At 39.9% G+C, this 13653-nt stretch overlaps 1 protein-coding gene across 7 annotated transcripts in view; it reads left to right on the top strand.

Annotated features, from left to right (window-relative positions):
- gria4 (glutamate receptor, ionotropic, AMPA 4) overlaps window positions 1-13653 on the top strand; it is a 200926-nt gene that overhangs the window by 112792 nt on the left and 74481 nt on the right. For all 7 annotated transcript variants that reach the window (XM_031895621.1, XM_031895620.1, XM_031895624.1 and 4 more), the window contains 1 exon segment: window positions 10435-10488. In XM_031895621.1, coding sequence (XP_031751481.1) covers window positions 10435-10488 — 54 coding nt within the window.

The following is a 13653-nucleotide window of genomic DNA, read 5'->3' as shown; positions in this document are numbered from 1 at the left end:
CCGTCTCCCATAAGAATTCATAAAACTCACTCCCCCCTCCCTTAGGAATGTGTAATCTGAGCTATAATGGCTAGAGCTGCAGCAGGAAGCTACGGAGACCAAGCTAAAATGGCAGCTGCTTAAGCAAAAAGAGAAAGCTTCTAAAGCTGTTTACTCAGGTATGATAAAGCTTTCTACAGAATAAATATAGTGTTCTAGGTGGCACTAATGTGGCAAATCTATTGGCAGTAAAATGCCAAAATGGCTTTCCTTCTCCTTTAATCCATTCACTTACACAAATAGTAAATAAAAAGGATATCCCAGCCCTTTCAGAATGACTCTCCTTGGGAATAGACGTCCCACCTCATCCATCTATGACAGGCCACTATGTAAAAATAATTGCAAATTCCCTTTTGGCTGCGAAACTACTCTACAAATATACATTTAGTAATGATTCTTTGTTACTAGGGGGGGAAACAATGCAGGATTCCTGTCGGTCTCAGCAGCTCCAAACAAATTAGTGCTTACATGTTAAAAATGTTTGGTTTTTTTTCCAAAGTTTCAAATATTATCTGAAAATCAACCCATTAGCGACAAGCAAAAGTGCCGCTCCCCTTGCAGCAAGCTAAGCATTTCCCATATTTCATTTTACACAGGCCATTAGCTCCGTAGGTGAACAAAAGAAGCCATATGTATTGCCATGGCAATGTAACTGTTTTGTGATTTTTATCTGCGATATGTGATTTATTCATGAGCTTAGTTTATAGACCACAGATAATATGGGATCATGTTTTAAATGTCATTCCACCCCCCCCCCCCCCCGTTCTTTGAGGAACACATTCAGTATTTCTTTTTTCATCTCACTTTGGTGAGATCTCCTTGAACTGTATAAAGATGTAGAACGGTTTCAACTTGTTCCCTTTATAGGCAGAATACACCAGGTTTACTGTGAGGTTTTATTTTATCATTTATTTGCTATTAAATAGAGAATGTATTGTGTGCACGGAGTATCATCGGCACTAGGAAAGGAGCAGATTTATCAGAGTTAAAAGGCAAAGGGCCAGATTCAATTCAATGAGAATTCGATGAGAGATTTAATTCGGTGAGAAATAACTTTTCTCCTAATTCATTTCCAGTTTTTCCCACAGACTTCAATAGAGGTTTCACGTGATAAACTGGTCTCCAAAAATCATCTACATATACCCCCAAACCCAATTTGCTTGTAAAGACCTTACTCTTTGATCAATATGCCCTTTATAAGAGAAGGAGATTTTATGTTGGTAGTCTTAGCAGAGACTTTTACCATAAATAAATAGAGCACAGCACAACGGTTCCTAAACTGTGGGACTGTGGAAGGTCAGTTACTGAGCAATTTGAGAGGAAAGCCTATATGCTCACCTAGATTTAGATTGTAAGCTCTACGGGGCAGGGACCTCCTTTCTACTGTGTCTCATACCACATGGCACTTACTCTCTGTGTATTTATATATATTTATTGTATTTATTTATTATATCACTTGTCCTCCCTGTGTGTAATTCTGTATTCTGTAAGACTGTACAGCGCTGCGTACCCTTGTGGCACTTTATAAATAAAGTTATACATATACATATATACACCTGGAGGCCCACTAGAGTTCCTAACTAATATTAATCCTTATTGGAGGCAAAACAATCCTACTACAGGAAGACACCTTATCAAGAAAAACCTCTATCCCGAGCATACTGGATAACAGGTCCCACACATGTATTGTATTAGGAACGGAAGCAGTGTTCTACATAAGCTATTGCAGAGGTTTTAAGAGTTTTTTTTGGTTTAAGATCCCCATTGATGTTGAAAATTTGGATTTGAACCCCCGTATCAAATAGCAGTGTTACAGACTTAAGAAATCAGCTTGATATTCAACTTGAAAAAGAAACTAGAATGTTCTGAAAGCTTGCTATGATTATCTTAGTTAGCCAATAAATGTATACCACTTTTATCATTTTTTATTTCAAAAAGGTTACCCTGTAGACTTAAGAAAATACTCATCTCCGCCATTGTTCCAAGAATACCTAGACCACGAAATTGGCTTTTCACCCTTCGATCAATATGCCATTTATTACAAAAGGACATTTTATGTTGATTGTCTTGGCAGAGACTTTTACCATAGATTTTCCGAAAATACCTATACCGGGAAATATGTGTTTGTGGCAAATATCGGTCTAACATGACAGAGAGAACTTCATGGCCACCAGTCTGTAAGGAGGTGAAATGTAATTTATTTCAAGTTTATATAATTAAGCTATATTTAGTTTGAGCAGAAAGTGGTACCAACCCATAAGGCTGACCTGTATGGGGGATTCCCCCCTGCAGAAACCTATATAAGGAAGGGCAGCCTCCAGACTCTTCCTCTTTGGCCTCATCAACAGGAGAGACTGAAAATACCAAGCCAGAACTGGTGGGAAGCTGCACCTTGCTAGAGATAGATAGGTAGGAAGGAGATTGTTATCCACTTGCTCTAGACGTCAGAGATAGACAAGGTAGCCGACAAGAACAGCCGGTATTTGGGGAAGAGCCCCCAGGGGATGGTTCGCTAGTTAGGGAACTGAATGTATACAGGTTAGTAACTGCATGTAGACAGGTTAGTAAGAACATTGTGAAGCTGTAGTGAGAAGTCTTGAAAGAAGCTCATACACTGTATGTGGACACAACAGAGAACGGGATGGAGCAGTTATATAGAGATGGAGCCCCTTTACCGATAACACACTGCTAGTGTATTTCCATATGACAGGAGTATCGGAGGCTTGGAAAAAGAGAATGAGAGAGGGCATGGTGTGTATGCTGAATTATTGTGTAACTGATAAATTCTGGTTGATAATTGTGCTCTATTCTGTCCCTGTAACATCTGCAAGAAGTACTGAATAAAGACTGGCCTGGTTCCTGCCTGCCCTTGGAACTATTTGCAGCATGCCTACTTCTTGTAGTAATAGCCTATCCCATTCCCTGGCTGGGAGCGTACCAGTCATGGGTACCATCTTCACAAGTCCACTGCCCTGGGGCCCATTAGAAGGTTATCGGCACTGTTTTGGGCTATCGGGTTCAGTGGAACTTTAGCTAAAAGCCAATATGATGCATAGGGTGTATTCCAGTAATGGGGCAACATAGGAAACACTGACACATTATGAATAAAGTAACCAAGTATTTCATGACTTGTGTCCATGATAACAAAATACCATGTAAAAATGGGCTGTTTTTTTCCTAAAACATTAATTCTAATGCATATACACTCAAAAAATTGAATATTCTGCTTGTTCAATCACCCCTAAACAAAATATTTATATAATGTAGTCTTGTTTGGAAGCTCAAGGAAAATTGGGTGTTTATAAATAGTGCGCTGTTCATGGATAAGTGTGTTTGCTCTGTATAACAAATTGTATTTGCACAGTATGAGACCTATTGGGGATGTGTGGGAGACCAGAGATACATTTCCCCTTGGGTACTGAAGGTTACTCAATATCAAAGACGTAGGAGTTTATCCTGTTGAGCACTATACTCTGGTGTTTGATTATATTGCAGAGAGACTGGTCAGGCCCAATAAAGCAATTACTGGGGAATGAAATTCATGAAATAATAAAGTCATAAAAAGACATTTTGGTGTTATGAGATATAGGAGAGGCTGGAAACATTTCTGAAGGATTTCCAAGCAAGGCGATAGAGCTCTGGTGAAATACATGGAGGCTTATTGGACAAGGAATGAAGCATGGAGGCAGAAGGATCAGTTCCCTTTGGTCATGCAAAAAGCCTGATTGGCATCCCCAGTGGTTAAGGAATCCTCACATGACCAAAGGACACTAATCCCACTGCCTCTTAACTGTTGCTATTGGGATCCCAGAGGATCTTACTAATTATGATGTACGAGAAGTATTACAATGTATTAATTATTCCACGCTTGCAGTATTGAACAGTTGCACATTTCTTTCTGGTTGTTAATGATATTTTGTAGCTAAAATAGAGGTTTTTATTATTGCTTTACTAATCATGAACTGTTTCCTGCAGAAAATGAGCTGTGGGACCACTTAACAATTCCAGCCCATTTATATTCAGTTATTTGCTATAGATTACCTGCCATTGATTTGGTTGTTTTTGTTCCGGCCGCCTGGCTTACACATGCACTATTTATAATTGCAGGCCATTAGTATATGTTTGTAACAAAACACATGCACTTAGTTCACATGCACTTATATACATATGGGCCCTGCATTTATTTGGGTGTGAATCCCACTTGCTGTCGTAGCCTTGGTATCTGCCATGTTTCCTTTCTCATACTTCCATCTATTAATATAAGAACCAGGCTTTGTTTAAGAGGAAAGGAAATTGGATATTCAACCCTAGGAACTGCCATGTATATAAGTTGGGCACATCTTCCCCATCCAAACCACACCAATGGTATTGAATATATCCGCTCCTTTAGCCAGCACCATCACATTTTCCTAAAACAAATAGCCGCTTTTACCCAGTGGCCATTTTTCCTCTCACACATCTTCAGTGACATTTACACCTGCAACAAGCATATATGCCCTGTCAAGTTCATGCAATGAAGAATGCAGGCTTACACAGGCAGAACCTACTTTGATAATAAAAAAAAAAAAAGTCCTACTTGGATTGTGCCCTGTGATAGTTAAGCTGAGCTCACAAGAGGAGGAGAAGAGAAAAAAAAAGCTTATATTCTATTTCGATGACTTTAATTTGGCAACACAGTCCAGTCGGATTCAACTCCAACATTGCGCCCACAATGACTTGTGAATTCAGGGGAAATCAGCGCATGGTCTATCTATCACCTCTTCATGTACCCATCCCCATGTCTGCTATCTACCTACAACTCATTCTATAATGTATATTATTGTAGCTCCATGTTGTACCTTCTCAAACAGGGGTGCTGGTATTAAATGTTCCTCCTGTTTGGGGTTCTCCTGTACCCAGAACCCTTCTACATGTGTTGATCACTGTGCTAACACAGCAGGACACATTTACTTCCATTGGATAATTTTACACTACTACTACTATAACCCATAGCAACCAATAAACAGCTTTGAGTAGTCACCTACCAGGTAGACAACAAGAACAAATATGTGATTGGCTGCTATAAGGCACATTTGCCATAGTGACTGATTGATAAGATGAAGCACTGCAAGTAGTCACGCTTCGTCTGTAATTGTGCAGATATTGATCTGGAGATCCCCATTCTGAGGAGTGGGTAGTATTTCATGGCAATCCTTCACCTTTACAACTAGCAGCTTCTAGGCAATGTAATAAAAGTCGCACATTTTCCCCAATTCTAGTAATGTGTATAGGGATGCACCGAACCCAGTTTTTTTTGGATTTGCCCGAACCCCCCAATCCATTTGCGCACGCAGTGAAAACATTTCCAATTCCGTGTTTACGTAGTGACATTTAACCCTTTCAAATCCTAATTAGCATATACAGGTATAGGACCCATTATCCAGAATGCTCGGGACCAAGGGTATTCCAGAGAAGGGGTCTTTCCGTAACTTGGATCTCCATACCTTAAGTCTACTAAAAAATCAATAAAACATTAATTAAACCCAATAGGATTGTTTTGCATCCAATAAGGATTAATTATATCTTAGTTGGGATCAGTTACAAGGTTCTGTTTTATTTCTACATAGAAAAAGGAAATCAGTTTTAAAATTCTGAATTATTTTATTAAAATGGAGTCTATTGGAGACGGGCATTCCGTAATTCGGAGCTTTCTGGATAACGGGTTTCCGGATAAGGGGTCCAATATCTGTACTAATTAAGGATTTGGATTCAGTTCAGCCAGGACCGTGGATTCGGCCGAATCCAAACCCTGCTAAATAAGGCCAAATCCTGGCCGGTTACCGAACCGAATCCTGGATTCGGTGCATCCCTAAATGTATAGCCAGCAGGCAGCATTTACTGTTTACTTGAACCCTGTTTGAATGCAAGCATAGGTTAGTAGATGTGGTGCACACTTTTAATACATTACCCATTACATTGTTTATCTTTAAACAAGGATCATGTTTTACGAATGTGGCAGGCTCCAAAGTGCAAAAGCAGACACAAGCCATGGACTTTGCAACTTTCCCCATGAGTGCCCAATGTCACAGATCATTCTCCTCCCAAATTAAGTGCAAGGACTGGTGCCTTCCAAACGGGACTATATCACTAGTGCACAGAGTGAAGTTGTGCTCTCTGCAGGAAGAGATGGGGTTTTTTTCAGTTTAATAATAAGAGTTTCAGCTCTTATGGTTGCAGCTTTTTGCTTCCCTGGCAAACTGTGGGGTGCTGCTATCCGAACATGGCAGGAATAGCCCAGTGCACAGAAATGCCCCAGAATAAGCTCTAAGGGTAACCATTTTGCTTCCCTTAATGCAGTTGCACCTGGGGCATTAATAAATGACACCTATAATGTTCTAGACTGATCTTTTCTAAAACTTTTCAGCTGCCATTTTGGTCCATTTGTATAAATTCATAGTTTTTAGCCTTCTCAATCTGCCTCTTTGTGGCATGTAACAGAATACCCCTATAGTAAAATATAAGGATATTATAAGTCACCAAGGAGTTCCATGACCAAGGCCAAAGGCTGTTATACAGGTTATGGAACTGCCAGGTGACTTATAATTAGGGATGCACCGAACCCACTTTTTTGGGTTCTGCCGAACCCCCAAACCCAAACCCGAAACCGAATCCATCAAAAAAAGTCTGGATTCGTCCCGAATCCGGGATTCGGTGCATCCCTACTTATAATATCCATTAGTGATTAGCAAATTTTTTCGCCAGGCATGGATTTGCAGCGAATTTCTGCATTTCGCCATTGGCGAATGGTTTTGCAAAACTTCTGTGAAAATTCGCCTCTGGAAAAAAAAAAGTCAAAAAAATGTTATCGCGCATCAAATTGGGCGCGATCGCGTAAAAATTAGGCACAGTCATATAAAAATTGGGCACGGATAGGTAAAAAGAGGGCGCAGGTGCATCAAAAAAATTGCGGGTGACAAAAAAACCCTGTGGGCGACCAAAAAAGATACGGGCGACAAAAAAATCGTGCGACAAATGCGTTTTGCATAAAGAACAGGGAGTACACCATTCCTTATAACATACAACAGAGTCATGTGACACCAATAATATCACTAAGCACTGATTATAACTGATGACATCACCAAGCGCCACTTTAAGGCTATAATTTACTCTACTATTCCCCTTTCATTCTGTTGCCGGGTTGCTAGGGTAATTAAACCTGTTTCCCTGAATGGTTGCCACGTTGTCTCATTATCAGTCAGAGAGCTGATCATCTCTCATTATTCTCCCATTAATTGCTTTTTAACAATTTTCATGCATTCCTATACTTTGATGTGTGGAAAGATTCAATTACGATGTTTACATGAAACATACAAACGGCCGCTTTATCCTTTGCCATTTTTGTTATCTGAACCTCTATAGAGCAGTTTTAATGGTTCCATTCCATTGATTGATCGTTGGCAGCTCGCGTTATCCTGCGCTGACATATTTTCTTAACTTTGAAGCAGTCACAACGCGGCGTGACTCTGGAACGCATTAATCAGCCGGCACAATATGCAATGTGGGACCTTAAGGAGGAAACCTTGTGCTACAACAGATTTTAATTTAGATTCCTTAGTGAAATGCAAATAAGGTGACTTTTTCAACTCCATTACTAAATTATGAATTTTACAAATATAGAACAAGAAAATACACCATCAGTGCTTTATGGCCCTCGCTCCCCCTGCAGGGACATCTATCATGGGCCTAAGGTGGGGTTGATTTACAGTGTGGTGACCAGGCCTGGAATTGTGGAAAGATTCAGCAGCCTGAGCCACATGTTTATTTTCTATTGCTTATGTTTATATGGTCAATAGCAACGGCTTTGAAGAGCGTTGGCATCTGGGTTTCATTATGAATTAATATCATTATCTATACACACTATTCACACTATATTGCCAGTACATGTCCAACCCCGCACAAGGGTATTGATATGAGGTGGCCCTCTGTTTGCTGTTATAACAGCCTCTGACTGTTCTGGGATGGTTTACCACTAGATTTCAAATTCTAGATTTTGTTGGTGTGTTTGCTTAGATATTTGTGTAATAGGTTGGCTACTAATCTGGGTAATCAGACTTGCATTGGTGTTCCAATCCATCCCACAGCTGTTCAGCCAGGCTGAAGTCAAGGCTTTGTGCAGTCAAGCTCATCTTGCAGTGGCTTCAGTATTTGGCCTCGACTTACAGGCTTCAGGTTGGACATCCCTAATGTTAGCCACTTAATGGCATTAAACTGCAAGACTTAGAATTTGGCCTCAACTTAGGTTTGACATCTCTAATGTTTACCACTTAAAGTGATACGACGCTAAAAAAATTACTCTTGATAACATTAATGTACATTAAAAGTTCCCTATAGGTCATGCTGAGTGTTTTTCGCTGATAGAGCTGCTTTTGTAAGTAATTGTTACTTGAAGTTCCTAAACTTAATCCAAAATTTTCTTCCAACAGAGCGTTGCCTCAATATCAATACTAAGAGGTGGGGACCCTTCTTCCTCTACCACTTTCTATAGAAAGGGGCAAAATTAAAATTATACAGAATTTATTGATGAATATAGTATAGAATAGTATTGATGTAACATCACATTAAAAACTTGGCTGGCCAACCTATCCTATTCACAACCACATATAGTCACATCAACATATAGTCACATAAGTGCACTGTGTTATAGGAGGTAAAAGATTTTTTTAAAAACAAAAGTTCCTAAATCTGACTGTCCCTTTTCAACCTGTCAGTTTCAACCTGTCAGATGTAATGTAAAAGCATCAGGCACATTTTTTTTATACCAATACAGGTATAGGATCCATTATCCAGAATGCATGGGACCTAGGGTATTCCGGATAAGGGGTCTTTCTTTAATTTGGATCTCCATACCATAAGTCTACTAAAAAATCAATAAAACATTAATTAAACTCAATAGGATTGTTTTGCATCCAATAAGGATTATTTATATCTTAGTTGGGATCAAGTACAAGGTACTGTTTTATTATTACAGAGAAAAGGGAATCATTTAACCATGAAATAAACCCAATAGGGCTGTTCTGCCCCCAATAAGGGGTAATTATATCTTAGTTGGGATCAAGTACAGGTACTGTTTTATTATTACAGAGAAAAGGGAATCATTTAACCATGAAATAAACCCAATAGGGCTGTTCTGCCCCAAATAAGGGGTAATTATATCTTAGTTGGGATCAAGTACAGGTACTGTTTTATTATTACAGAAAAGGGAATCATTTAACGATTAAATAAACCCAATAGGGCTGTTCTGCCCCCAATAAGGGGTAATTATATCTTAGTTGGGATCAAGTACAGGTACTGTTTTATTATTACAGAGAAAAGGGAATCATTTAACCATTAAATAAACCCAATAGGGCTGTTCTGCCCCCAATAAGGGGTAATTATATCTTAGTTGGGATCAAGTACAGGTACTGTTTTATTATTACAGAGAAAAGGGAATCATTTAACCATTAAATAAACCCAATAGGGCTGTTCTGCCCCAATAAGGGGTAATTATATCTTAGTTGGGATCAAGTACAGGTACAGTTTTATTATTACAGAGAAAAAGGAAATCAGTTTTAAAATTCTGAATTATTTAATTAAAATGGAGTCTATGGGAGATGGGCTTTCCGTAATTCGGAGCTTTCTGGATAATAAGTTTCCAGATAAGGGATCCCATACCTGTATTATAAATAGCATGCAGACAGTGTTATAATAGCTTTAAAAGGTTTAATTTCTGGTGTCAGGATCTCATTAATGGCATTAAACTGCAACATTCAGTATTTGGCCTTGTACAGGCGTCAGGTTGGATATTGCTAATGTTTAGCACTTAATGGTCAGGTTGAATTTGGTGAAAAAAAATTCTAAATGAATTCCAGATTTCCCTATAGACTTCTACTGAGTGTTCATGAGATAAACCACAAGATAAATGTTTCTCATGGACTTGAATGTGGCCCAAACTGTGCTTTGTACTGTAATTGTTGGTTTTCCACTCTCATTCTTGGTGCCCAGGGCATTGTGCTTTTGCCCTATCCTAAAACTGAGAGTGCTCTTGGGTTTGTGTACAAAAGAGACAGGCAGCTCCCCTGTAATAATCATCTCACTGTAGTTGCAAAGGTATCAATGACAACAAATATGCATTTACCCAAAACTGGACATGCAAACCTACCCCAGCCACTCTGGCACTCATACTGGGGCAATTGTATCAGTTTGGAAACCTAGTTACTGTTTTATCTCTAATCCCTGTTATAGCTTTTTTATTCCAAAAAAAAAGAAATGTTGTGTATAAAGAAGTAAATGCCAATTTTTGAGAAAGTCTCTCCATAGTATTATTTGTTGCTGTGCCTGTGAATAGTAACATTGTGCTTTGTTTTTCTTTGTCTCTAGATTGTCAGTGTTGGAAAACATGTTAAAGGCTACCACTATATCATTGCAAACCTGGTGAGTATGATCTTCTTCTTCCTACAGTTCAATCAGAAACAGTAATGTCTTCCAGCCTTCTCAGTAAATCAAATAGTGTTGCAATAAAGGGAAAACAACCGCCGTTGTAAGCAACTTCCCAATATATTGTGCATCAATTACACATTTTCTATGGTTATTTGTAAATATAATTGATATAGAAAGCAGTATTTGTCTTGCTATTCTCTGCCCTGATTAAGAGACATGTGAAGGAGCCTGCAAGGCTGACTTTGGCTACATTACTCTAAAGGTGGCCATACACGAGCAGATCCGCTCGCTTGGCGATGTCGCCAAGCGAGCGGATCTTCCCCCAATATCCCCACCTACGGGTGGGCGATATCGGGGAGCATTTAGGTAAAAAAAAATAATCCGATCGTTTGGCCCTGGGGCCAAACGATCGGATTATGTGGGCGGCAATGGGGCAGTCGGATCGGGGACCACATCAACGAGCCGATGCGGTCCCCGATCCGACCGGATTTTCTAACCTGGCCGATCGAGATCTGCCCAATTTCAGGCCAGATATCGGTCGGCCAGGCAGCTCTGCTCTCCCCATACACGGGCCGATTAGCTGCCGAATCGGTCCAAGGGACCGATATCGGCAGCTATAGTCGGCCCGTGTATGGGGACCTTTAGGGGCAGAAGCAGCATCGCAGAAGGAGGCAATAAATCAATAAATTGAAGATAAGACCACCACTAAATAGGGCATCGTTTCCATTTAATTTTGAAATGCATATATCTACTTTAAACTTATATTTAGCTCTATGAATATCCCCACAATTTAGATATATAAGTAGAAACATTCCTTTTCCATCTATGATTTATTCCAGCAAGATACATTGCTCTGCCACAGAACTAAGCACAAGATAAAAGACCACACATCGTTCTATAGTAATTATGGCTAACTGTGCCCTTGTAGGAGCGATACGTTCAGATTCCCTCATTCCCACCCAACGCCTGCTCCCCCTGATCATTAATATTTGTTACCATTGCCTATACACGAGCAGGCCCTGATTGGGCAAGCATAAAAATGGGCTCATCCGATCCACGCAATACAATTTCCCTTTTTCTTTTGACCTTCAGTCAAGGAGTAGCTCAGTTAAACAGGCTGCTTTAGTCGCTATGAATTACACTTCTGGAGTCAGTGATTATGCGTCGCTAATAAACGGGAAACCTAGAATTCCGGAGAAGTGGGTGCTTATGATTCCAAACATGCTCGGGCTTCTAAACAAGTGTGAAGTTAAATCTAGTGAGGGAAAGCTAATCTGGTGCTTCGTTTTTAGTGCCTTTAATTTCTTCCCGAGATCTTGATTACTTTATTTCACTGAGACTAATCCTATGACTAAAGGAGTTTAAGAGCTACGTACTCTTAACATTTTAAAAGCAATAACCATTGCCAGGGCCAGAGCTAGGGGGAGGCAGAAGAGGCAGCTGCTTAGGGTGCCACTGGGGTAGGGAGGAGGTGCAAATATAAGAAATTACATTTACTTCATGATTAGTGATGGGCGGAATGTTTCGGCAGGCATGGATTCACAGCGAATTTCCGCGTTTCGCCATTGGCGGATTGTTTTGCTAAATGAATGAAAAAATCTGCTGTGGAAAATTCGCTGTACATCCAACAATTGTTGTGGGAGCCAAAAGTGTTGTCGGTCGCGACAAAAGAATAGTCACGGGCAACAAAAGAACAGCTGTGCATCACAAGAAATGTTGCAGGAGCCAAAAGAATTGTCGGGGGTGTCAAAAGAATAGTTGCGTGTCAAAATAATAGTTGCGGGCGACAAAAGAATAGTTGTGTGTCAAATGAATAGTCGCGGGCGACAAAAGAATAGTCATGTGTCAAAAGAATAGTTGCGCTTCAAAAGAATAGTCGCGGGCGACACAAGAATAGTTGAGCATCAAAAGAATTGTCGCAGGCGAAATTGTTTTTTGATGCACACCATTTTTGCTGTTTCGCAAATCTTTTGAAAGATTCGCAAATTTTTCGGTGAAGCAAAACGGGACAAATTTGCTGCTCACTATTCATGATATACTCTCCCTCTGCTGTAAGTGTTCCCTGGCTTACTCTAAGCTCCTGGCCAGGAGTAGCCTGAGGCTGAACATGAGAGTCTGGGCTAGCAAGTAGTAAGGTGGGCTCTCAAGGCAAGCAGTAGGCAGACATATGGTTAAATGAGGTGGGCGGTGAGTGGAAGCTGTGGAAGAGGTACCGGTCTCTCTTGTTTTTTTTTTCCTTTTTAGTGGTAGACCTCTTAGAATCATACGTCCCAATTGTCCCAATTTTCGCGGGACAGTCCCTCTTTTAACAGCTCAGCCGGCAGTCCCGGATTCTTACTGAAAAGTCCCTCATTTTCCTTGATCTCCTGCACTGAATGCTAAAAAAGATAAAAGTCTAATTAAAAAGTAGTAGGCTGTCATGATATTCTATTCCTCTACTATTCTAAGGGGCACATTTACTAAGACACGAATTGGAACCGAATTGGAATTTGAAAACGAACATTTTGCGACTTTTTCGTATTTTTTGCGATTTTTTCGGCGTCTTTACGACTTTTCGGAAATTGACGCGACTTTTTCGTTACCAATACGATTTGCGCAAAAAAACGCGAGTTTTTCGTAGCCATTCCGAAAGTTGCGCAAAATCTGGCGATTTTTTCATAGCGTTAAAACTTAAAAGGTGCGACGTTTCGCGCAAGTTTTAACGCTACGAAAAAATCGCAACTTTTTGCGCAAGTTTTAACGCTACGAAAAATCGCCAGATTTTGCGCAACTTTCGGAATGGCTACGAAAAACTCGCGTTTTTTCGCACAAATCGTATTAGTAACGAAAAAGTTGCGACAATTTTCCGAAAAAAATCGCAAAATACCGATCATTACGAAAAAAACGCAATCGGACGCATTTGCCCCGTTCGTGGGTTAGTAAATGTGCCCCTAAGCCTCCATAGGACTCAATGGTACTCAACAGATCAAACCTGCCAAATTTTTTTTTGACAAAACACTAATACTTTTAACTAAACATTAATAAACAATACATTTTCACGTATTTCGTGGAATAACGGAAAAATCGAGTTTTGGCGAAAACCCATTCGTAAATCTGGAAATTATCTAGAAGTAAAAAAATCCAACTTTATATAAAAATTGCTTAGTAAATGTGCCCCTT

This window comes from Xenopus tropicalis, chromosome 2 (genome assembly GCF_000004195.4).
Source record: "Xenopus tropicalis strain Nigerian chromosome 2, UCB_Xtro_10.0, whole genome shotgun sequence".
Taxonomy (NCBI): Eukaryota; Metazoa; Chordata; class Amphibia; order Anura; family Pipidae; genus Xenopus; species Xenopus tropicalis.
This window is presented reverse-complemented; position numbering and strand designations above follow the sequence as displayed.